Raw genomic sequence first — 27,022 nt, forward strand, 5'->3', positions numbered from 1 at the left:
GTTACAAATCTCCTATCCTCAAAACAATCTTCTTAATACCATTCTATTTCCAAATCCTGAAAAATTGGTTATCCATTGAAAAAGGAATAAACCTATCGTGACAGAGGCATTTTCATAGATTTTAAACCTTTCATGCTAATTTCATAATCAATATTATTCCACAATTCAATCAAATATTTCAGAATGGGTGATACACTTCTTCCAAATAACAATTTAGAATTCCACTTATAAATAAAATCCTGTGGGTTCATATCCCCTATTGCATTAAATTCTATAGAAGTCCAAGCTGGAATATTATCTAAAGAGTGCATTTATAAATCTCAATTGATCTGCTTTATAATAATTCTTAAAATGAGGAAGACATAAACCCCTAATTCATACTTCCAGGACAATTTTTCCCAAAGAGACCAGAAGGATCTTATCTTTCCATAAATATTTCCTAACCGCCATGTTTAAATCCTTTTTAAAAATTGCAGGAATTGGAATAGGGATTGATTGAAAAAGATATTGAATTCTAGGAAAACATTAATTTTAACACATTTTACTCTGCTAACTAAAGTAATAGGTAAATTATTCCACTTTTTCAAATCATTATCAATTCTAATACCTAAATATTTAATATGTACGTCTGGACTTTCTAACCATTTTATAATCTGTATAATCACCCACAGCTGAGTGCATCATCTCACTTTTTTCCCCAATTAACTTTATATCCAGAAACTTTCTCATATTCTTTCAATCTAATCTGCAATTGGGACAAAGAATTTATAGGATCAGTTAAATAAGCCAAAATATCATCAGGAAGATTTTATATTCTTCCTGATTCACCTTAATACCCTTAATCTTACAATCTTGCCTAATAAGTTCAGCTAAAGGTTCAATTGCTAAAATAAATAAAGCTGGAGATAAAGGACAACCTTGTCAGTTTGATCTAGAAGAGAGGGAGATATTTGTCCCTTAGAAATAACTTTTGCCAAACGATTTTTATATAAAGCTTTAACCCTATTTATAAACTTAGGACCAATACCAAATTTCTCCAGTACTTTAAACAAAAAAGTCCATTCTTATCTATCAAAAGCTTTTTCTGCATTCATAGTTACTGCTATACTATGATCCCCTCTTTTTTGAATTAAATGAATTAAACTAATTAATCTTGCAATATTGTCTGCAGAATACGTTTTTTTTAATAAATCCTGTTTGATCCTTATGAATTAAAATAGGTAAACATTTAGATAATCTATTGGCTAAAATTTTTCCAACAATTTTACAATCCACATTCAATAAAGATATTAGACAGTAAGATGCAGGATTCAACAAATCTTATCTTTCTTTGGTGTAACTGTAATTATCACTGTTGCAAAAGAATCCAGTTTTTAAAAAATGGGATCTATCGCCTGCCTTAACATCTCCATAAACAGAGGAATTAAAAGATCCTTAAATTTCTTTTAAAATTCACAGAAAGCCATCTTCTCCTGGAGATTTACCATTCAGTAATGAACTAAGCACTTCATTAATTTCTTACTGTAAAAGGAGCATCTAAATTTTTCTGATCTCAATATGTCAAGCTACACATATTTATCTGAGATAAAGATTTATCAATCTTAACTTTATTGCCAGTAAATTCTGATCTGTATAAAATCGGAATTTAAAAAAGCTTTAAGTAAGTCATTAATTTCTCTAGAATTATAAATAATCATCTTTGAACTTCTTCATTAGTTATTCTAGAAAATTGTTCAGTTTTTAACTCCCAAGCTAAAATTTTAATTCATGATATCTTTCCTTTATTCTATCAATCAATTTTTCAGTCCTATATGTCTGGATCATGTTAAAATAAAACTTTTTCTTTATTAATTCCTTTTTCCCCCCCCTCATATGAAGGTTTTTTTCTGTAATACCTTTACCAATTCCTGTATTTCTCTTTCTAAATTGATCCACCTCTTTCATATAATCTTACTTTTTGATGTAAAACTTCATATGTCCTCTCAAATATGCCTTTAATTCATCCCACACAATAAATCTATTGAGAACAGAATTAGAAATTAATTCTAAAAACTTCTGACTATGATCTTTACTTCTTACTTTTTAAGTAAGAAGTAATCTGTACTTTTTAACAATGTTGAATTTTGTCGCCATCTATAAACATTTGTTACTTTTCCAAAATCAAATACATCATTAAAATAGCCAAATGATCAGATAAAATCCTAGCCTTGTAATCCACATTCATAACATTTCTTTGCAATTGAGCCAAGATTAAAAATAAATCTATCCTAGAATAAGAATCATGTCTCTGAGAGTAAAAAAGAATACTCCCCTTCTTTAGGATTTAGTCTCCTCCAAATATTTATTAAATTCAAATCTTTCATAACATTCAAAATTGCTGCTTTGGCTTGAATAACTGATTTGATTCTTTTTCCAAAACTGGATCCATTCAGCAATTAAAGTCTCCTCCTACCAATATTTTTACACACGTCTTAGCTAAATACATAATAAATCCTTCATTCCTAATAAATCCTTCATTATCTACATTTGGTGATTAATATTAATCAAAGTCAAATTTTCAAAATAAATTTGACAATTTACTAATACAAACCTTTCCACAAGATCAGATTAACTTTATGAATTTTAATAGTTAACATTTTTTAAATATAATTGCCACACCCCTTGCTTTAGAATTAAAAGTTGAAGCTACCAGTTGTCCAATCAAATCTCTTTTCAATTTTTGATGTTTCTTCTCAAATAGATGGGTTTCCTGTAAAACAGCAATATCAACTCTAATTTTCTTCAAAGAAACACCTTTCTTTTTATCATATTATTAAGCCCATTAACATTATAACTCTTATGATCCCAGAGGACCCCAAAATCCAGCAGCAATAGATATTCACCAGGATAAATGGTTACTTAAACAAAAGTTGTTTTTTAAGTTTCTTTAAACATGAAAACAGGATCAAACTTTAACTTATCACTATTAAATTAACTAACCTAACTTAACCCCCTTCTAATTCTATGTGCATATGTATGTAATGTGTAAGTTTAGACAAGTTATTTGATTCACAGTCCAATCTCACTTCTCATTCCAACAAGTTTACTGGCTGCAGGCAGTTCTTATACTGTGCACAGAACTTATTTATGAAGTTCACCAGGCTTTGGTGCTCAAAAGGTAAATGGTTACCACTCAGGAAGGTTCTTGTCAGTTTTCAAAGAGAGATTGGTTGTTCCTGGAAACCAACTCGCACCTTAAAATCAGCCACGTCAGTGTCTTGCTGAAGAAACTTGCCCCATCAGGGTTTTCCAGATGATAACCTCTTTCTTTCAGGTCACCACAGAGTTCCTTTTTGTTTCTCTTATTTAAAGTTTAACATTAGACAGCCAGTCCCTCTCCTCTTGTATGGACCACAAGGGCTTTGACCAGGTTGAACTAAGCACTCACAACCAGTCTTCCAAGTGTGTTTTTTCCACAAGTGTTCCAGCTTGTCCTGATCCAGTCCCAGCTGCTGACTGTAAAACTGCAGAACTGAATTTTCTCTCTCTCTCTCTCTCTCTCTATCTGAGAAAAAGCCTGTTTGACTCTCTGCTTGAAAAACCTCAAGACCCTCTTAGAGCAGCAAGCTGCACTCCCAGACAGCCTTTGGCTCCAAACTACTCCTCCAATCTCTTTCATTTGTTGCTTTTCAAAACAACAATCCATTAGTAAAGTCTCTTGGGCACTCCCCAAAGTTTTTGCAAAGGCCCCCAGGAATCGCCCTGTCTGGCTTCAGCAGAGCTCTAGTATTTTAAATGAGAACAGTTTTGAAGTGTTTATATACAATGACCTACACTAAAAAACCTGCCCCAATTTATCTCCCAACAAACCTACCTGTACCCAATACAAACACAACAATCTGTCACTTAAAAAATTCCAACTTTTACTTTTTTCCATTATACTAAATTCAGATAATTCATATTTTTCCTCTTCGGGCTCCCACGTCACAAAATCATTTACTAAATCTGCATCTCGATCAAGTAAAATAAAAAAAAGAGAAAAATATTCCAAAAAAAACCCAAAAAAATACTGTAAAAGAAGTCAGTACTACCACCCTCAATCTCGTGGGAAGCATGGAACACAGGTGGCACACAGCTATGGAAAGAGAAGGGAACAAAACCACCTCCCCTAGAGAGAGAGAGAAAAAAAAACAATTTTCAAATAGGTGGTTTGGGAAGATTTTCAAATAGGTGGTTTGGGAAGAATTATTAGAGCAGGTTACACACAAACATTTTAAAACACAGAATATTTGCAGGACTTTTGCAAAGTACTTTTTGCAAAAGGAGCAACAAAGTTGCAGCATACAGCTTGCCTGGGAGAGATTGTGATTTTTGCAGGCAGACAGAACAATTTTGCTCTCAGAGAGGGAGAGTGTGAAACGGAGAGCAAGGAGACAGAAATCAGTTCCAGAAGGACAAAGCTGGAAAATGTTTTGGAAGACTGCCTGGTCAAAGGAGAAGACTGGCTCTCTGAAAGGTGACCTGAAAGAAGGAGGATCATCTGGAGAAACCTGAAGGGGGCAAGTTTCGTCAGCAAGACTGATTAAACATGAATCAGGTGCGGATGTCCTGGAACAAAAAGGAATTTCTATGAAGACCAACAAGAACCCTCCTGAGTGGTAACCATTTGCCTGTTAAGCACCAAAGACTGGTGAATTTTGTTAATGCTAACTTCTGTGCACAGTACAAGAGTTGCCTGCAACCAGTGAGATTGGACTGTGATCCAAAGAATTTTTCTAATCTTAAATACACATTACACACCTGCACTTAGTATTAGAGGGGGGATTAAGTGGGTTAAGTAATAAGTTAAAGTTTAATTCTGTTTTCTTGCTTAAATATAATTAAAAACTACTTTGTTTTAAGTACTTCTTTGTGTTGCTGCTGGATTTGGGATCCTCTGGACTCCATAACACCTATCACCTTCAGGTAAAGATGGCTGCTTCGAGATCTCTGTTAACATGATCGTCGTCTGTAACATATCCTTATTGACATTTGCATCTTCTTAATTTGTGGTATATCTGCTGTTAATATATCAACTAAGTATTGCAGGGTGGCAAAAAAAACTTATGGGTTTTCCCTAGTATTTGTTTGTTTGTTTTCTTAACTACAATCACAGCATCTGTAGACTTTCATGTTTCACTCAAGAGTGAAGCCAGCTAAATCGTTGAACTCAGTTGACAGTTGAGAAAGACAAATGCCAATTGTTTCTGCCTTGATAACTGATACAAATTCTGATAATGTGACAGGCAGGTTATGCCTTCTTAGACCTCACCTCTTTCCAATCAAACACTACGTCAGTCCTCTGTGGATTATGAACAAACAAGTCATTTGTGTCCTATTCTGCAGAAATTGCATCTTCCTGTAAATCAGGATGATTTAAAATGTAAACTTATTTTTGCCACTGTGCAGAAATTATGCATTTGTTACTTATAGTTGTATCTTATCATCAAGATCCAGGCATTCTAAATGAACAAGGCAGACATCAGAAACTTTGGCAAACTTCTACAGATGTGTAATGGAAAATGTGCTGACATCACAACCTGGTATGAGGGCACCATTGTCCCTGAGCAGAAAGCCCCTTAAAAGGTAGTTGTTACAGACCAGTACATCACGGACCAAACTCTCCCCACCATTGAGAGCAGCAGCAATCATCAAGGAGCCACACCACCCAGGTCATGCTCTGTTCTCACTAGTGCCATCAGGAAGGAGGTCTAGGTGCTACGAGACTCGTACCACCAGGTTCAGGAACAGTTGCTACCCATCCACCATCAGACTCCTAAACAATAGTCAATCAGAGACTCATCTAAGCAATCTTACTTTGCACATTATTTATTTCTGAATTTTTTTTCTGTATTTGTACAATTTGTTTACATTTCTTAATTTATTTACATTTCTCTCTTTTGTAATAAGGATCTTTTTCTTGACATGTTTTATATTACTGATAAGAAGCAATTCTGCCTGGTCCACAGTAAAAATAATTTCAAGGTTATACGTAATGTCATGCATGTTCTCTGACAATACATTTGAAATACATTTTGAATGAATTGGAGAAGATAATATAAATAATTTCTGCAAAACTTAAAATATGCACACTTGTAAAACCCTTTGGCAGTTTCAGGATTTCAGAATTAAATACTGTACTTCAGGCAGTTGAAATTTAGAAAAGTTGCCAACAAACAACAATGTGTACTTTTAGTAAGATTAGTTGAGGAAAATATATTGAGGTTACTGGAGATGACAACTCCAAATTTGTGCCATGAATGTTTTACATTCAGCTGAGTAAGATGGGGTTTTGGGTAATGCTCATATTAAAGATGGCACCTGCAGTAGTGCAACATTCTGAAGTGGAATATTAACCTAGGCTTGAATCACTGTGATGGGAATTAAACTCACAACTTTGTTACTCTGAGCAAAATACTAATCAGTGACCACAGCTTCTGAATCAGAAGGTCAAGAGTTCATATCTCAATCCAGCAACGTCTACACAAAATCTAGACCAGTGCAGTAATGAGGGGCTGCTGTACTATTCAGATTGGTTGCACAACTTTCAGACATTGCTTCCTTAAATGTTTGATTAGATTTACTCTTAATACATTGCTTTGAAAAACCTACATGATCCATTGAAACCTTGGTAGGAAGTGTCAGGTGACATAACCTAAATTATAAAAATAAATTTGTGGAAAAATTAGTGGCCCGAGCAAGTAACAGTGGAAAAGCATTTGTGACTTTCATATAAAGCTGGTTATTCTAATGGTAAAGAGAGGATATGATGTGTCATTGGGTGAGAAGCTTTTACTCTTCAGGTCTTTCCTCAGATACTGGGATAGACTTTCATTTTTATTTACAAAAAAAACAGCAGAAAACAACAAATCATCTTCTGTTGTTTTGTTCTTTGTCATGGAGGATACCTATTACCCTGCACTCCGCAGTTTTCAACTACTCCTGTCGGGAGTTGTATCTACAGAAGTATCAGAGCCAGGGCCACCAGGCTGAGAAACAGCTTCTTCCTGCAGGCAGTGAGAATGCTGAACAAGCATAGGAACTGCTCACACTGACCATCAGAGACTCTAATATTCAATAAACAATGTTTATTTATTTTTATATATGTATATTTGTCCTGCATATGTAGTTTGTCTCTATATGTGTTATGTCTGGTTGTGTATATACACGTTTTGCATTGAGGACCGGATTTAATTTGTGCAATCAGATGTTATTAAACTTGAACTTAATAAACTCGATTTTGCTGGTTGCCTATTCGAGGCACTAGGAAAGATATCAAGGATTACATTGACAGGTGGACAAGGTGCTACTGATCCACTAATAGTTAAGAATGCAACCCTTTTTGTTCAGGGTTTTCCCCAACCAAAGACCTGGATGAAAAATGAAACATGGAACCTTCGGAGATCCGGATCATTACAGAAGAAGCAAGTATGACTTAAGGAAAGCCATCTCACAGGCAAAGTGGAGTTTCCAGATGAAAATGGAAGCCATGAAGGATACCCAACAGCTGTGACAGATCCTAATGACATAACCTGCTACAAAATCAAATCCGGTGCAGAAGAAAATGTCAAAGCTTCATCCTAGATGAACTCAATGCCTTCTATGCCCGATTCAACAACAAGAACAAAAAAAAAACCATCACTGCACATTCGCCATGTCCCCTGATGATTCTCTCCTGTTCATTTCCGAGGATGACGTGCAGGCTACCTTCAGGGGAGTGAGTCCAAGGAAAGCGTCCAGTCCAGATTGAGCACTTGGCCAAGTATTGAAAATTTATGCTAACTTACCAGTGTATTCATCTCACTCTGGCAGGGCGTTCTACCCATCTATTTCAAACAGGCACCAATTGTACCATTGCCCAAGAAGAGTATGGTAAACTTGCCTCAATGACTATTGACCAGTGGCACTCATGTCAACAGTGATGAAGTGTCATGAAAGGCTGGTGTTGAAGGATATCAGATTCAGTTTGCCGATTGTAGCAAAGAATACGGTTGATACCATATCACTGACTCTACACAAAGTCCTAGGACACCTGGACAGCAAAGATGCATATATCAGGATGCACTTTATTGACTATAGTTCACATTTAACACCATCATCCCTTCAAAATTGATCAGGAAACTTCAAGATTTTGGACTCAACACTCACTGTGTAACTAGATCCTTTATTTCCTCACCTCCAACCATCTCATCCACAATCTCCCATCATTACCAGAGCACCACAGGCCTGTGTTCTTAGCACCCTACTCTACTGGCTTTACACCTTTGACTGTGTGGATCAGTAGGACAATCGCATCTGCAAATTCAGTGATGACATCACAGAAGTGGGTTGTATAAAAGGGGTGATGAGTAAGCATACAGGAATGAGATTGAAAACTTGGCTGTATGGTGCATCAACAACAACCTTGCACTCATTGTCATCAAAACTAAGGAGCTGAATGTTGACTTCAGGAAAGGAAAATCAGAGGTGTACGATCAATTATCATTGGAGAATCAGAGGTGGAGAGGGTGAGAAATTTAAGTTCTTGGGAGTAACTACCTTGGAGGACCTTTCCTGGACCCCAACACACTAATGGTATTATGAAGAAAGCGGCTCTATATTTCCATAGGAGTTTGAGAGATCTGGTATGACATCGGAAACCTTGGCAAATTTCTACACGTGTGGTGGAAGGTGTGCTGATCGGCTGCCTCACAGTCTGGTATGCGGACACCAATACCCCTGAGCATTAAGTTCTGTAAAAGGTAGTGGGCACAGCCCATGACATCACAGACAAAATATTTCCACCATCTACAGGGAACTCTGCTGTCAGAGAGCACCAACAATCATCAACGATGACCCAGCATTTCCTCTGTTCTCGCTGCTACCTTCAGGAAGAAGGCATAGGTACCACAGGACTTCACACCACCAGGTTCAGAAACAGCTGCTGCCACTCCACCAGACTCCTCAATGACAAACTCCATCAGGGACTCATTTAAGGACTCTTGCACTTCATTGGTCTCCATTTACATTTCTTTATTTATTTACATGTGTACAGTTTTTTTTGCACTACAAAAAAATGGTAATTTTGCCTTGCCTGCTGGAAAAATAGGTCATGTATGTACTCTGACAATAAATCTGAAATTTTTTCCTGTCCTGAAATTTATTTTTTGTTTTTAGTACATTCTTGAGAAAGAAGATGAACCAGCATCTTGGTGGAAATTTCTGGGTAACCATGAATCAATGTTGAACACAATAGAGAATTCCATAAAATGAGCAACATTTCACAGGTTCCCATGACATTTGATCAGCAATTAAAGCAATGTTAACTAATCAGGAAGATTTATTTGGAAACAAGCCTTATGTCCAATGGAAATATAGTCAATAGCAGTTAAGATGTGACATCATCACAATTCACTCCATCTTAGAAATTCATTCCACTGATTGGGGATACATTTATATGCATTTAGAATGTAGAAATTTACAGCATAGTCCAGACCCTTCAGCTCATGATGCTGTGTCAATCTGTGGAAATGTACTACAAACTATTTTTTGTTCCCTATCTCACATCAATAACCCTCTATTTATCTTATTTCTAAGAGTCTTTTGAATGTCCCTATTTTACATACCCCTGGCAATGCATTCCAGGTACCCACCTCATTGAGTAAAAAAAAAACATCCCACTGACATCTCCCCTAAACTTTCCTCCACTCACCACAAGCCAATGTCCTCTGGTATTTTCTACTGTTGCCCCAGGAAAAAGGTGCTGGCTGTCCACCATATCCAAGTCCCTCATAATATTATACACCTATTAAGTTTCCTCTCATCCTTCCTCATTCCAAAGAGAAGCTCTAGCTCTATCAGTCTTGGTTAATATGACATGTTCTCCAATCCAGGCAACATCCTGGTAAATCTCCTCTGCACCCTCTCCAAAGCATCTACATCCTTCCTGTAAGAAGGCAACCAGATTGAAGGTGTGGTCGAACCAGAGTTTTATAACTCCCCTGACTAATGACCATGAATCACCCCATCAACATACATGCCAACTGTGAGGGATATGTGAACCTTGACCCTCAAGATCTCTCTGTTCCTCCACACTGATGAGAATCCTGCCTTCAAGTTTCAGGATTTCTGTTTTAATTTATTGGAAAGATTAATCACAGCTTCGCTGCACAGGCTGTCAATGAGGCATTTTGGTAAGAAAAGCATGTTCCAAAATTAGGAATGGCGGCTAGAGTTGTCACAATTACATTTGGGAATGATAATTGACCAGAATTAGAGAAACACACAGATCTCAGAGGGTTCTTCATTGTACTCACTTTAAAATCAGGTGGTATTCTTGCTCCAAATCCAAAGGCTGGGAACATTTTGTCACTGAAATAACATTTAAAAAATAACATTAACTTTTTCATTAAAAAGAAGCACTTCTGGTAAGATCACCAAATTTATAACCTTTCAAAAACTGCTGCTGTGCATGGAGTGCTTGGGGAGGAGAAATAATGAATTGAGAACACGTGTTTTAATCAATTCTTCAGCCCTTTAAGCAAGTCAATAGTTAAAGCAACATGATATTTTGGAGAAACAAGAGTGTAGATGCTGGAATTTGAAGCAAACGTCAAGATGCTGGAGGAACAGAGGATCAAGCAGCATCTGTGGAGGCAAAAGGATAGGTGATGTTTTGGATTGTAACCCAGCAACATTTTGAATTCCTTCTTCCTTTGGTAGTATTGGTATCACAAGTTACAGTGACCTTCAAATCAGTGATTGGAAATCAATCATGTGAATCACTTTATAATTCAACATCAATAATCTTGAACCAAATTAATAAATGTTCATTAAAAACAGAATTGACAACATACTTCCATTCCTACAACATTTTTATTTAACCTCACATTAAATGAAGAAACTTTGTTGTCAATGCAATTTCGAAACAGGGCAGTCAATTTGTACACAAGTAATGTGATTAGTTCAACAATAAATATTGGCCAAGTCACGGGAGAATTCCTCAGCTTCGCAATTGAGCCATTTAACTTCTGACAATATGTACCCTCTCTAGAATTCAGCACTGATCTAGGTCTAGAATTTCTTTTAGGCTGGATGATAACTGCAACCATGTTAGGATTTAGCCTGGGAATTACGGTACCATTTAAAAGTTTCATGGTCATCAATATTTAAAATACTCACTAGATGCCTGGCACCTGGATAAAAATGTAAAAAGGTAAAGATCTGAGATAATGATGAAAGTCATAAAGACAGAGGTCATTTTTGTTTCCATTGTATATTGGGGTCATAGATTGGGGCTTGTGGCAATTATAAAAATTTTAAATATTGCAAATTATGTCCCAAGATACACTTAAATTTTTACCATTTTCAAAATTCACCATGGTCTCATCCCTTCCAAGCTCCATAATCTAGAGTTTAAGGTTTCTGGTTTTTTTTTTAATTTTAAGATGTTTATCACCTTTAAATTTAATTGGACCTTTTAACTTCAACCTCCAATGCCCCAATATCTTGAATTCTCTTTAGGCTTCTCATTCTCTCCAGATTTCTTTCTTTTAAGACTTGCCCTCAAAGCGATCTTTTAGAACAAGATTGTTGGTCATTTTTGCTAATATCTTTTTATGTGTCTCAGTTAAATTTTGGAAAATAATTCCAACTGTTTTTTGTTATATTAATGCATTACACAAATTCATTCTGTTATTACATTTTCATTGTTTTTGCCATCCTGCTGCATAGAAATTATGGCCTGAAGCTATGAAGAAAGGAAATATTTAGTCTCTCCTTACGAGAAAACTACTCTACCCAGAAATCAATGTGGTGAATCTACACTCCACTGTCTCCAAGGCAAATATATCCTTCCAAAAATAAGGTAAGTAAAACTGACATGGTACTCCATATATACAAAAACTCACCCATCTGTACAATTGCAGGAAAACCTCTACACAATAGTATTCCAACCCCCTTGTAATAAAAATCAAACACATCATTTGTCATCTTAATTGCTTGCAGTTTTTAAAATTCATGCCTTTCATGAACCTGCACAGAAAATCTTGCATACACCAACAGTTAGTTATCTCTTCCTATATATAAAAAAAGTTTACAAATTTTCTTGGTAGGAAATGTCACTGGGAAAAGTGGCATCCTGTCACTGGAATAACATGACATGCACTTAGAGAGAAAGGCTTGCCAAATGCTCTCACTGAAACAACTACTTCATATTCTCTGCAGAAACTGTAAATACTGTGAAATTTCTGTTCAAATCCATTCATTATTAACTCCTATCTGCAATCTCTGCCTGGTTTTTAGAAAGCCGTCTAGGATTAGTTTTAACTAGGCTAAAAAAGTTATGGCAAGTACCAGTTCAAACTACCTACCTCAATGGGTCCAAGCTTGGGTCTTTCTGAAACATTATTACCTGTCATAGTCCTGGCAGATCTCCCCCACGGCCACCAATGCTTTCAGGTATTCATTAGGCTGGTAGGGATGGATGTAGTGCAGGGAGCAGCTGTTTCGAGGGTCTCCATTGGATGCTGTGAAATCTATAGCTACCTGAAAGCCCAAGAAACATAGCCTGTTACTAAATTTATGAACAAACCAATAAAATGATGCAGGATGAAGTCAAAAAGCCAATTTAAATTTAAAATAAACAAATGCTAGGAATATTCAGTATGTCAGTCAGCATAAAAATAAGTAGAATTATAGTTTTAGGATGAAGGTCCTTCATCCAAATTCTTGACAAAAGCTCATTGACACTGCCTCTTTTTTCAAGGATGCAGCATGACTTCTGAGTATTTTCTGTTCTTATTCACAAAAAAAACCTTGTTTTTCCAGGGAGTAGCAACTATGTGAAACTTGCTCTACCATGAAAAGGCCAAGATGAATGCACTTTATGGGCTACTGGATGAACAGATGAGAACTGGATGAACAGATGAGAAACAAACCATCAAGATTAAGAGGAGTGGTAGGAGGACATGCAGATTGCAAGCACTAACTTGGACCAAGAGGGATTGATCAATGGGGCTCTGCCTTTGCATGGGGACATTCCTTGAGATGCCACAGGCCATGGCAAAGCATTGCACTCCAATGATATCAAATCGGGATATGGTACGTATTATTGAATACATCTCATGTCGTTGGAAAGGAGACTCAGCACACAATCTCTGATTTCAGTTTATGCTGAGACCAGCAGCACAGAGAAAAATAAGATTTGAACAGAGATTTAAAAACTGTGTGCAGGTTGGTATGTGTGTACAAGTTTTCCATGCTGTTTTGCGGAAATTGCCAAAATGTTTGGCCTGGAAGTCAGCCTGAAGAAAACTGATGTCCTCCATCAGCCAGCTCCCCACCATGACTACCAGCCCCCCCACATCTCCATCGGGCACACAAAACTCAAAACGGTCAACCAGTTTACCTATCTCAGCTGCACCATTTCATCACACAAAACTCAAAACGGTCAACCAGTTTACCTATCTCGGCTGCACCATTTCATCACACAAAACTCAAAACGGTCAACCAGTTTACCTATCTCGGCTGCACCATTTCATCAGATGCAAGGATCGACAATGAGATACACAACAGACTCGCCAAGGCAAATAGCGCCTTTGGAAGACTATACAAAAGAGTCTGGAAAAACAACCAACTGAAAAACCTCACAAAGATTAGCGTATACAGAGCCGTTGTCATATCCACACTCCTGTTTGGCTCCGAATCATGGGTCCTCTACCGGCATCACCTACGGCTCCTAGAACGCTTCCACCAGCGTTGTCTCCGCTCCATCCTCAACATTCATTGGAGTGACTTCATCCCTAACATCGAAGTACTCGAGATGGCAGAGGCTGACAGCATCGAATCCATGCTGCTGAAGAGCCAACTGCGCTGGGCAGGTCACATCTCCAGAATGGAGGTCCATCGCCTTCCCAAGATCGTGTTATATGGCGAGCTCCCCACTGGCCACTGTGACAGAGGTGCACCAAAGAAGAGGTACAAGGACTGCCTAAAGAAATCTCTTGGTGCCTGCCACATTGACCACCGGCAGTGGGCTGATATCGCCTCAAACCGTGCATCTTGGCGCCTCACAGTTCGACAGGCAGAAACCTCCTTTGAAGAAGACCGCAGAGCCCACCTCATTGACAAAAGACAAAGGAGGAAAAACCCAACACCCAACCCCAACCAACCAATTTTCCCCTGCAACCGCTGCAACCGTGTCTGCCTGTCCCGCATCGGACTTGTCAGCCACAAACGAGCCTGCAGCTGACGTGGACATTACCCCTCCATAAATCTTCGTCCACGAAGCCAAGCCAAAGAATATTTGTTCAAAGGACATACATAGGCATGCATCTGCAGTTGTTATGAGTACATGTATAGCAAAGCAGGATTTGGACTCAAGTCCACTGAATTTATGCCAGTCATCAAGTACTATTTCACAGCATCAGGCCGATCACCTTCTATGCCACAGATTTCAGCTGTTCATCTAAATACTTATGAAATGTTGAAAGTGTAACTGGCTCCATCACATACTAAGTTCCTGATTTTAACCACCATCTGGGTGAAAAAAAATTCCACAAATTCCTCTAAATCCTTACCATGCCCTCTGGTTATAGATGTCTCTATAAAGGGGGAAAAAGGTCCTCACTATCTACCTTGTCTGTACACCCTATTATTTTGTACACCTCAATCAGATCTCCCTTCAGCCTTTTGCTGCTTCAAGGAAAACAAACCTAGCCTAAACAACCTTTTGTTCAGTGATGGACCCCAGAACTGAATGCCAAATGAGTATTAGATAGTTGTACCATAACTTCCCTGTTGTTTTATTATCCAATTTGGCTAATGAAAGATATTTTGTATTTCTTCTTAACCACATTATTTACCTGTGCTGCTGCTCTCTTCAGGGATCCTTGGACATGTACACCAAGAGTCTTTTGCATCTTGGTACTTTCTAGAATACTGCAAATTATTGGTTAGCTACAGAAAGGATGGCCAGATTACAGTTTGCTAAGAAGTACTGTATATTTCGGCATATAAATTGAGTCTTGAAACCTTAAAAAAATGGGGATCGACTTATATGGAGAATGTACTTTTCATACCTTAAATTCAGCTTAAAAAAAAACACTAAAGCCGATTTGGTGTACAAGTCGACCCTTGAAAAACCAATAAACACTAACAACAAATTTTTATTGAACCAAAACATATTTAGATCAAGGCAAACACATCCATGCTCTTACTGTTTAAACAGTCATCACATGAGTCTGTATCTGATGAGGCAGCTTCATCAACAGTGTCCCACAATAAATCATCTTCCATGCCATGAATTGTGCAAGAGATACTGTAGTGTGCACGCAACTGCAAAATATGAAAAGAATGACACCCACCCAAGAAGTTGAAGACTGATTTATTGCACTGGCAACTTTGCTTATATTCTCTCCTCACTGCTGCCAACAGGAGTGATATCACAGCAATGCCAACCTCGGATCAGTCAGCATTTCCACTGTTTGTTGATTCCTACCTTGCAAGTGGTCATCTGGGACAAAGGATGTTCGCCCCCTGCAGGGTCTGTGAAGTCGCCGCGTTCATCAGCCATCTTGTGTACTGGGTCGTGTCCCAGTTAGAGGGCCACTACACAACCCCACCCCAGAACCGATGATCAGAGCACTGTTCACCTCTTTCGATGGCCTACCTCTGAATCGCCTGGTCTGAGTGGAGACCAGTTTGCTAATGTCCAGATATGCTTGTTTGGGGCAGTCAACAATGAAAGTCTCTTCCTTACTGCTGATATCCAGCACAGATGACAATCTGTTGTATCTGATTACTTTATACAGCTACTCATTCGGCCATTGCAGAGGTGTTCAGTATGCCCCCGTCTGAAGAAAACATACTCACAAGTCTCCAAGTCTTTGGGGACATAGGCTTTGGCTTGGCCATGTGGCAGAGGCTGCAGAGGTTCTGGAGTGCCCAGTCTTTTCCTCAGCTTAGTCAATGAGGATGTGGGGTCTTCTGGTGGAGGCCAAGAATTCCCCTGGAATCACCAAAGGAACGCCATACACCATCTTGGCTACTGAGGCATTGAAGTCTTCTTTCAGTGCGGTGCGGATACCCAGGTTAGCTTGTCTGCCCCTTGATCCGAGCCATAAAGGCCACTTTTACGTGCCTGTGGAACTGCTCTACCAACCTTTTGACCTGAGGGTGGTAAGCAGTGATATGGTGGAGCTGGGTTACCAGCAAATTGGCATGTGAACTGTGTACCTCTATCAGAGGTCATATGCTCAGACTCCAAATCTCGACACCCAGGTGGTAATCAGTTCCCTGCCGTAGATCTCAGTGATGCGTCGGCTAGCGGGATCGCTACTGGTCAATCACAATGAGGAGATATCTCACCCTGCAGGAGATCGGTAGAGGCCCTACAATGTCATTATGGACATGGCTGAACCTATGTTGACTCACTGACTGACCTGTTTCCAGAAGCCATGCCAGACAAACCTACTGGCCACCCTTTTCACAGTAGTTCTGATGGCTGGGTTCACCATGAAGACCTCCTGCCTCCATGCTGTAGGCACGATGGGGCAGGGTTTGCCGGTGGAGCAGGGATTGCCAGTAGAGATGTTGCAGGGGACTGTCTGGTTACCAGGGCCGATGGCAACATCCTCCAGCCTGAGCCCGGAAGCTACTGTCCCGTGTGCCAGGATCTCAGGGTCTTCTTGCTGTGCCCTGGCTAGGGTGGAATAGTCTAATCCCTGGGACAGAGCCTGGACGGACTCAATCGTGGGACGGAAAAGTGCACTGGCCACCACGTTGGTCTTATCTGTGATGTGTGGTATGTCCGTGGTGAGCTCAGACACGAGAGATGTCGCTGCTGCCTGGCCGACTACGAGTCTGACACTTTATGGAAGGCAAAGGTTAATGGCTTATGATCCATGAAGACCTTGAATGGTCTACCTTCCGAAAAATACGTGAAGTGCCTGATTGCCAGGTACAGCGCATTAGCTCCCAGTCAAAGGCGCTGCTTTTGAGTTTGGGTGGTTGGAGGTGCTGCTAAAGGCGGCCAGGGGCTGCCATTCCCCCTAGATGAATTGCTGCAGTGCACCTGTGTTGGAGATGTTTACTATGAGAGCAATTGGCACCTTTGGCCTGGAGCGTACCAAAAGGGTGGCATTGCCCAGAGAGTCCTTGGCATTCTGGAACCCCTCTGAGGCCTCATTGTCTTTACCATTCACCGCCATGAGTGCGAAAAGGGGTGTACAATGCGGGCTGCTGCCGGTATGAATCAGTGATAAAAGTTAATAATACCAGCGCATTCTTGCAACCCCTTTACTGTCCAGGGCTTGGCAAATGGGGTGAACAGCCTTTACCTTTTCGGGCAGGGGTAATTCGATGCCCCAGGAAGTCTATTGTCTATTGTTTCCAACTGCACTTAGCAGGGTTATAGTTGGTCGGAATTCTTGCAGTTGCCTTAGATGGGCTGCATGCTCCAAGTGATTGTGGCTGGTGATGAGAATATCGTCTAATTAAATGAATGGGAGATCCTGGGCCACCGCATCTATCAGCCTCTGAAAAGTCTGGCTGCGTTTTAAAGTCCAAAGGGCATTCTCAGGAATTCAGAGTCCAAAAGGGGTAATGATGGCTGTTTTAGGGATGTCATCGGGATGGACCGGGATCTGGTGATAGCCCCTTATGAGGTCTGCTTTTGAAAATACCTGTGCCCTTGTAAGTTAGTGATAAAATCTTGGATATGGGGCACAGGGCATCTTTCGGGTGAGGTGGTCTCATTGATGCGACAGTAGTCACCACATGCTGACACCCTCCTCTGCTTCACAACCATGTACAGTGGTGGGGGAGACCCAGGGGCTGTCAGAGTGCCACACTATTCTCAGCTCTTTTTTTTTTTTTAGAAACTCCTCCTTGGCAAGGGCGAGCTTCTCTAGTGTGCAGCAGGGGGCCCTCAGTGAGAATGTGGTGCCTTTGGTTCGGCGGAGGAAAACTGTGGTGCCACGGTTGAATGGAACTCCGCTAAAATCCGCGTAAATGCATTGTCAGAATAACAGAGTCAAGGTGGGGGGGGGGTAATTTGGGTTCTCCCAGGGGCATTGTTTGAAAAGACCTGACATACACCAAACACCACCCTTTAAGGTTCACCAACAGGCAGTGGGCTTGCAGGAAGTCCACTCCCAGGAGCAATTGGGCCACCGCCATAACCATGATGTCCATGTGAACCAGTTGCTGCTAAAGTGGAGGGGGGTCAGTGTGGGTGCTGCAAGTTCATATAGTGGTGCTGTTTGCTGCCTTCAGCGCTGGACCCAGTTTGCCGCTCCGGGTGTCGTAGGCCGAGGAAGTGGGGGGGTGGGGTAGGATGAAGGGCACATTTTGGCGCTGGTGTCCACGAGGAAGTGTCTTCCTGACAGAGTGTACTGCACATGAAGGAGGCTGTTACGTTGGCCAACGCCGCAGCCATCAACGTCCCTGAAACGCGTAGGGTGGGTTGCATCAATGGGTCCCTGCACTCCATCGTTGGTGATATTAGCATATTGTTGGGTCAGGGGGTCCTCTTGCCTCTCTATTTGCTGTAGCCTTGTTGCTGGCTGTGTGCTGGGCCTAGCGACCTGCTCCACTAAGGTGCCGTTTTCTTTGCTCTCCAGAGCGTGTCCACCTGGGCTGCCATTTTCCTGGGGTCACCAAAGTCCTCATCAGCGACCCTAGGAAATTCTCAAAATCCTTACCGAGGTCTGGGTGCAACTTTGTCTACTTCGGTGCATATGCTATGATTTTATTTCTGGTGACTATGTAGCAATCTTGTCTCTGTTCACGTACCCATTCTACAATGTGATTTTACAATTCTGGCCAGTAAGTGATTCCTCTTCTCATCAAACATTGCCTTTTTGGTATTTTTCTTAAAGTCTTTTCTTTCTTCCTCCAATCTCTCACCAACTTCTCATATACTGGTATATCAAATTTTCTTGTAGCATTGCAGTTGTGGTTTTCTTGGCATTTTTACTTTAAAACTCACTTCATACTTTCATCTTTTTGATGGAGAATCCATGATAACAATCACCTCCAGCCAACACTCAGCCGATTTTTGGGGTCGACTTATATGACGACAAACGACCAACATCTCAGGCATCACAATTTTTGGGGGTAAATGTGTACACCAATATATGATAAAACCCTTAAAATGAGGCTAAAAATAGGGGGTTGACACATGTCGAAATATATGGTATTTAAAAGAGCCTGCAGAATTCTGCAAAAAGGTCTTGTGGACAGATGAGACCAAGATCAACCTGTATCAGAGTGTTGGCAAGAGAAAACTGTGGAGGGGTAAAGGAAATGCCCAAGATCCAAAGCATACCATCTTTGCCATGGTTTGCATCTTCCAGAGTAGCTTCTGTATTTCTATTCTTCTGCGTACAGTTGTCATCAACATATCCACACCTGTCTCCTGAAGAGTGTTCCTATCTGTTGCACATATGCTTGGGATTTTTTCCTTCATCATGAAGAGAATTCTTCTGTCATCAGCAGTGGAGGTCTTCTTTGGAACACCAGTTCCTTTGCGATTACTGATGTCACCAGTATGCTCTTTTTTACTTAATGATGTTCCAAACTGTTGATTTTGGTCATCCTAAATTTTGGGTGATGTCTCTTACTGTTTTATTCTTGTTTTTCAGTTTCATAATGGTTTATTTGACTTTCCACAACTATGGCACTCAGGTTGAAAAATGGCAACTACTGACTCCAAAAGTGATCTAAAGCTTTGAAGCAAGCCTAGATTTCTTATACCTGCACTAATGAGGCAATTAAACATACCCAAGTAATCACAAACACCTATGAAGCCATATGTCCCAAACATTATGGTGCCCTGAAATGAGGGGACCATGTAAAAAAAAGTGCTGTAATTTCTATATGGTCAAACCAAAATGTACATAAATAAGCTTGAATTAACTATTGACCGTTGACTTTAATGACATGCAAATTTAGAACTGGAGCACGGGGGAAAATAAAGGAGAAAAGTGTCTGTCTCAAACATTATGCAGGGCACTGCATGTAGTTTGTAAATCATAGCTACAGTTTATTGCACCATCCTCTCAATTGTTTCAAAAAGAATATTACTATTGGATACTTCAACACACCTCAATAAAGTCCCTGAGGTTGTTAAACTGCCCAATAATTAGCTGTTTCACATCAGCAATCTGAACAGAAAAATATGGTGAGGAAATTCTTTTCTAAATTGATTACAAAGCAGCAGCTGGACCAAATTCTACATACCATCAATCCCCATGCTTGAGGGTAAAAATTTGTCAATTATCTAACACCGATATTTCTCCACACAAGGTTTTAATAATTTAACGTGGAGAGACATTGGCTGGAAATAGGCCCTTTTGGCCAGAGTCTCTATTGACCATTTATACAATTCCACTAATCCTACGCATTCTTCTAAACCTCTTCTGCCGCCAGGTTTTAGCACTCACATACAATTTATAAGCCTAACCTGAATACCTTTGAAACGTGGAAGGAAACTGGAGGTCCTCATGGAAACTTCACACAAGGTTACAAATGCATGTGGGTGTTCGGCACAGTGAAACTGTGGCTCTACCAACTGCGTCTCTGTGCCGTTCAACTGTATTCCGATTGAACAATTCATATCATTTAAAATCAACCTCTGATTATTAAGCTCTTAGAGGAAAGGGTTTTCTTTGTACCCCTTTGAGATAACTCATTGTCCACGAGACAGATGATCTCAAAGAATACATTAACCAGAGGACATAAAGCAGTGCAGCAGAAGTAAACTTTCATTTTCCATTATCTCACTCTCATAAATTGAGACCTTTGAGCCTCTTGGAAAGTACTTCATTCAATATGCACAAGTAAAAACATCAGTAGTGAGCAAACAGCTGAAACCCACTTGATGAAATAAATTCAGCTTTTATAAATAAACAGGCCTTTTCTCAAAGCACTTACCACTCAGATATTCCTGCACACTAAAGTGCTTTGCAAGATGAGGCACAGCTCGATTTTAATTTTGATTAAACCCTCTAATGAAGAATCACTTACCGTAAACTGAATCTGACATCCACCCATGATATAATCCAGGAAAGAGTGCATCTTATGAATCTGTAGGTCAGAAGGAGCTTTAATTATCTTCAACAAGAAATCAGTCTTCATTTAGGCATCCTTTATTGTAAACAGCTGGTATGAAAAAGGCTTCCAATTCAAATCAGAAATTTAAGGTTGACTGCTTTTGGAGGGGTGGGGAGCTTCCTAAATATGAACAGTACAGGGATGAACTCCTGTCTATTCTTATTGTGATTACTGATTTTTGCAGAGGTGGGGGGAGAGGGAAGTCAGAGCAATTGTAGATCCTCCTATCTCCCCTTGCCAGTCATTTTGAATCTAATCCAACAAAGTAAATAACTGATATGAAAAGTAACCACTAGGATATTCAACTGGTTTTATTTAGATTTTTAATACCAAATAAGAAATTATTTTACATTTCAAAGTAATTGCTGGAAATTGTAGTGTATCCTGAATGTACAAAGAGCAAAAGATGGCAAGTAATGTTTTGAACAACCGGTCCTAATCAGTAGTGTCCCCAAACAAAGTCATGCTGAGTCATGGAAGGCATCTTATAGTAGACCACAAAAAGCTTGGTTAAGAAGGTGACTAGATAAATACTTGATGGAATAAAAACTTATAGGAAATAGAGGAAATTAGAATAAACTAAAATATTTGTTTAAATAGGTAGCACAAATTATATGGGCAGAATATCCTCATGTTATGCTGTATACTTTTGTTTTGGTGCTTAATATTTCACAAGAGCAAAAAGAGGCCATTCTGCTCCACCTTTTATCGAGATTGTGACTGATTCTATGGCTAATGTACCCTCGCCAGCCCTACCCCTGTCACCCAATTCTTTTCCTATCTATGAACCTGTCTCAGATTTGAATATCTAAATAACTGACCATCCATTCCATTCTACAATAAAGAATTCCAAAGATGAATAACTATGTTCATTAATAATGTTCTCTTATCATAGCTAAACTTTATTTTGAGACATAGCTCAAGTTCAAGATCAGTGGTTTTCAAACTTTGTCTTTCCATTCACATAAGTAATCCCTATGGCATAGGTGTTCTGTAATTAGTAAGGGATTACATAGGGTGTTATGTGGGTGGAAAGACAAAGTTTGAAAACCACCGTTTCTAGACTATGCGGACTAAGGAATCGACCTCTTGACATCGACTCCGTCAAAACCTCTCCAAGAAAATCATTTGAGTGTTGTCATATTAAGATAAATGGATATTTTGTGCAGTGTCTCAACCCATTGCCAAGTCTATGAAACACTTTTCTTGAGCTATTCTTAAAATGGGAATTTGTTGGGTTTCTGAATTGGGCATTCTCATCCTGCACAGCTAGTATGCCCTGTGGGTATAATGGATCATCAATGGCATCATTACAGCAGCAGGAACCCAAGTCTGCTGTTTGACATTTACTTCCAAAATTAGTAGATTCAGCCACTGTTCATGGCACTGAGTAATTCTCAGTCAATTTCCATACATCATTGTGGATTTTTATACCATTGTGCAACATCTCATCTGACCACTCAAGACAGCATGAACTCTGAAGGCGATTTCTGCACGTGTAGCAAGAAGTGTGTACCTTAGCCTTTTTATAAGGCCTCTCAAGGGTCAGCAAAAATGCTTCCATCACATGGCACACTTGTTGATTTACATTCTTTCACAAATCAAAGATCGATAAGCATTCTACCTCAGTGTCTATTACATGAGAGAAAAGTCAGAGAGCTGTTTTTCTTTATGCAGTGCAGTGGAAATCTGGGATTTTCTGCTCCAGCCACCAAGGTTGATAGAATTTTTGTTAGAATGCAAGAACATGAGATACTAGAGGACAAGGTCATTCAGTACCTCATGACTACCTTGCCTCGCAGGAGGATGAGAGTGATCATCTACTTTGCCCCTAGATTCTGCCACTCTGTTAGTATCCAAAAATCATATAATTCTTGAAACCTTCAACTAGTAAATATCCGCTATAAGTTAGGCAAGGAGATCAAGGTCTAAGAGATGAAGTGAATGTACATAAATATGATTCAGCCAGAACATAATAGTGTAATCATTTAGAAGGACTAAATGGGCTCCATTAGTTCCTCTGTGGGTAGTAGCAGCACATTTTAAGTGAGCATTAGTTGTAATGTAGCAAAATACATCAGTAGCCTGCTACTAAACAAATAATGGCACAAAGCCTTACAAGGCAGCATGAGCGCAAATGATCAAAAGGAAACCGAGGAAAGCTTTAAAAACACATTAGATAAGGAAAGAGTAGTGGAGAGAATTCCTGGGGTCAGCTCTTTCCTCTTTTTTTAGAGGAACTACCAGGGACATTCAGAAGGCCAAAAGAGATCTTAGAAAGCTACGAGGCTGGAGCAAGTAACACGCAGAGGAAGGGTACAGTCATGAAAAATTCTAAAATCAGAATGAGTATTTTAAAGCAAGTGCCAATGCAAGTCATTGATCACAGGAGGAGTGGGCGAATAGAATTTGTTTAGAGTTAGGACCTGGTTGGTTGAGTAAAGAATAATCTTAGGTTAACAGAGCACAGAATAAATTAGGACAGTCATGGGGTGCACTGAAATCATGATGTCCAAGGGTATGAGGCAAGGATGAGCATTTCAGCAGCAGATCTGGATGAAGAACAGTGAAGTGGGATTTTGTGGGGATTGAAGATGTGATTATTGCAAAATTGGCACTGATATATGGTCTAAAGCTTCCCGTCATGTCAACAGTGACATGTAGGTTGTTTCAATCTCATTTTGTGACTAGGAATAGGATTGGAAATGGTAGTTAGGGAATAGTCCTGTAGCAAAGATGAGAGGTTGATTTTATAATAGTTCAATACTTAAAAGTAAAACATTGGAGCTGGAGTAACCAATATTACCAACCAAACACTAAATAATCAATAAATCATGACTGAAACTATGTTAGCTCAATGTTTCCACCCAAGATCAAAATTCTATTAGTATTTAATACAATAAGAAAGATTCACAAATGACTAATCTAAATGGTGATGTCTGGAGGAACACAGCAGGTTTCACAGTGTTCATAGGAGGTAAAGAAGAAGAGCTCAGGCCTGAACTGTTTGTAATCTATCTTTACCTCCCATTGATGCTGCAAGACCTGCTGAGTTCCTCCAGCACCTTTAGAATTTAATCTAAATGCTGATAGTCTTATTTTGAGATGACGACTGCTGGCTCTAAACTCCACATAGCCTGCCATTTTCTCTATGAGTACATTAGGTTTGCAGTACTGCAGTCTACATACACCCAGAGGAAAGAATAAAGAAGGTAGACGAGAAGATCTGCAGATGCTGGAGAAACTCAGCAGGTTGCCCAGCATCCACACAAAGTAAAGGGCAATTGACATTTCAGGTCTGAGACTTTCTTTGGGAATGCCGAAAATCAGGTGGACACCTCAATGTGGGAGGGGGGTAGGTTGGAGTGGAAACACAAGCTAATAGGTAAAGAGTAATGAGTGAATACAGGTGCAAAGGTAGAAGAGAATAAATCTGACTCATGATAGGGGGAGAGAGCCAAGAAAAATAGCTCTCTTAAAGGAAGAGAAGGAAATAGCGAGGTGGAGAACAGACAGATGAGGGAAAAGAGACACTGGGGGAGGGTTTAAGATGCTCACTTTACAGAGATTGAGGATAACAATGCCAGAATTCTTGTAGCTCTTCTTTTTCAGTTTATACTTGTGATTGATGCACTCCCATTGAACCTGCAATTAAGAAACAGCAATGAACTTATATCAATTAGATTTATTAAGAAAGACAAATGAATCTACATTGCAGAGCAAGTGTGAAAGATCCAAACAAAAAAGGTGTACTCTATACCTGTCGGCCATCCATTGCCCCTCGCATTTCCACAAAGGTCGATGTGAATTCTCCAATAAAATCATGCTTACCATTAGAATCCCAATCCCACACTATTAACTGAAAGATAAAAACATATACGGTACATGCTTTTGGTTGTATCTAGCATATGAAGATGAACCTGTTCAACGAGAGACTCACCAAGCACATTTCTTTAGCAGATTAGTTTTAAATCCGTTTACATAGTTAAATGCACCAAAATTTCAATTTAAGAATGCATAACATACAAGAAAAAAATATATATATTACTTTAAAGAGGTTGTGGATAAGTACAAGGAAAATGGAATGAAATTGCTGATTGAGTAGATTTTTCCCTTGACGAAGTGTGAATGTCCAAAATCTGTTGGTCTGATTGCAGAGAGCTCTTCTCACTGTATTAGGTATTTTATGTGACAAATAAACCTAACTAAGTCTGGCAAGAATGAAGAGTGCCAGGTGAGACTGACGAGGAAATAAGAGAAATGCCCACCATGCAATGAAAGTGGGACAGAAAACTCGGGCTAGAACTTTTCATCATGTATCACTGCAAAATTCATGGTGGGATTGACAGCCACTTTACTTGCCTCTCCTGACATTGTAGTTCTTTCCTATGTTAGGCAGCAAATCCAACATCACTAAGTTAAGGGCATTGTCACTGAAGACAAATGTATCTTTCTCTTTTAAGGAGTACATGTACACTTTCCATCTGAATTTTGTTCAGGGAGGGGAAAGGATGACTTTATAGTTTGGAACGGTGAGAAAATAATTTGCTTTTGACTGAGTGGAAGCAAATTTTAAATTTAAATTTAGACATACAACACGGTAACTGGCCATTTTGGCCCATGAGTCCTTGCCGCCCAGTTTACACCCTATTAACCTACACCCCTGATACATTTTAAACGGTGGGAGGAAACTGGAGCCCCCAGAGAAAACCCACGCAGAGACAGAGAGAATGTACAAACTCCTTACAGACAGCACGGGACTTGAACCCTAATCCGGTCCCAATTGCTGGCCCTGTAAAGGCGTTGCACTAATCGCTACACCAACCGTGCGGATTCTGATATCAATTCATGAAGTATTATGAGAATCCATGAATTTACTGGCTAGAATTGTTACAATTTACTTAAAATAGAACAACACAATTCCTGTATTGACTAATGGAACATACAAGTTAATATGTTCTTTAATTCAGTAGCTTATCTACAAAATATTCCATTTAGCCTATTATAAATGATTTATGTTGCAAGAAAGGCAGCATAACAATTTTTTGTTCTCATACATCAAAATATGGGTTGACACTGCTGTGAGGAGCTAACTTTCAAATGAGGCATAAACATTGTCTTGTTCAAATATAATAGATCCTATGGGACTATTATGACGAACATCAGGCAGCTTTTTTGTCCTGTCCTATTCAATAGTTTTCTCTCATTCAACATTGTGGTATCAATGATCAGCTTATCTGACCATTTTCAAACAATCCAAGTCTGCCTCACCACTCTTAAAGCTGATAACCCTCCAATCTATACAATATCGTCTCTAAAACCTCCACATACTGCCGACCGTGTGACAACCAAAACTTCACACAATACTCCAGAAATGGCCTAATCAGAGTTTTACAGAGATGCAACATGACTTCACAACTTTAATAATCAATGCCTCAACTAATGAAGGCAAGCATGTCATGCATGTATAGCCATAGTTAATAGATCCATCCTCTTCTGTAGTGAAGGAGTTCTGCAAGCAAGGGCAATAGATTAATAGATAATAAAAACACCGAAATGCTGGAGGAACTCAGCTGGTCTTTTCAGCATCCATAGGAGATATGATGCTGCCATTTCAGGCCTGAGTCCTTCTTCAAAAAAACATTTGAAAAGGCGGAAGTAGGATATATCAGAAAGTCTCAGAATTCAACAATGGGGGAGGAATCCATTCCAACAAAAAGTGTTAATTGGATGTGATAAGGGACTAGATAGAATTTATCACGACTGTGCAAAAGGAGACAAAGAAAGGAAAGATGACAGGGGAAGCAGGGTGTGGTGGTGGGGGGGTGGGGGGAGTTGGAGAAGGAAGGTTAATGAAAGCTAGAGGTTGATATTAATGTCATCTGATTGGAGAGTGCCCAGTCAGAAG

The 27,022-nt window shown here is 39.5% G+C and overlaps 1 protein-coding gene and 1 long non-coding RNA gene across 8 annotated transcripts in view; one reads left to right on the forward strand and one right to left on the reverse strand.

Annotated features, from left to right (window-relative positions):
• LOC138749626 (uncharacterized) overlaps window positions 1–21,977 on the forward strand; it is a 65,185-nt gene extending 43,208 nt beyond the window's left edge. For all 3 annotated transcript variants that reach the window (XR_011348784.1, XR_011348783.1, XR_011348782.1), the window contains 2 exons: window positions 11,731–11,863; window positions 12,826–21,977. This is a non-coding gene — a long non-coding RNA (uncharacterized lncRNA). The remainder of the gene's footprint in view (window positions 1–11,730; window positions 11,864–12,825) is intronic.
• Window positions 1–27,022, reverse strand: part of cpne4b (copine IVb) — a 426,362-nt gene that overhangs the window by 12,869 nt on the left and 386,471 nt on the right. For all 5 annotated transcript variants that reach the window (XM_069911200.1, XM_069911226.1, XM_069911210.1 and 2 more), the window contains 5 exons: window positions 24,875–24,973; window positions 24,673–24,759; window positions 21,028–21,087; window positions 12,410–12,543; window positions 10,314–10,368 (listed from right to left, as the gene is read on the reverse strand). In XM_069911200.1, the coding sequence (XP_069767301.1) occupies window positions 10,314–10,368; window positions 12,410–12,543; window positions 21,028–21,087; window positions 24,673–24,759; window positions 24,875–24,973 (435 nt within the window). The remainder of the gene's footprint in view (window positions 1–10,313; window positions 10,369–12,409; window positions 12,544–21,027; window positions 21,088–24,672; window positions 24,760–24,874; window positions 24,974–27,022) is intronic.

This window comes from Narcine bancroftii, chromosome 1, assembly GCF_036971445.1.
Source record: "Narcine bancroftii isolate sNarBan1 chromosome 1, sNarBan1.hap1, whole genome shotgun sequence".
Taxonomy (NCBI): Eukaryota; Metazoa; Chordata; class Chondrichthyes; order Torpediniformes; family Narcinidae; genus Narcine; species Narcine bancroftii.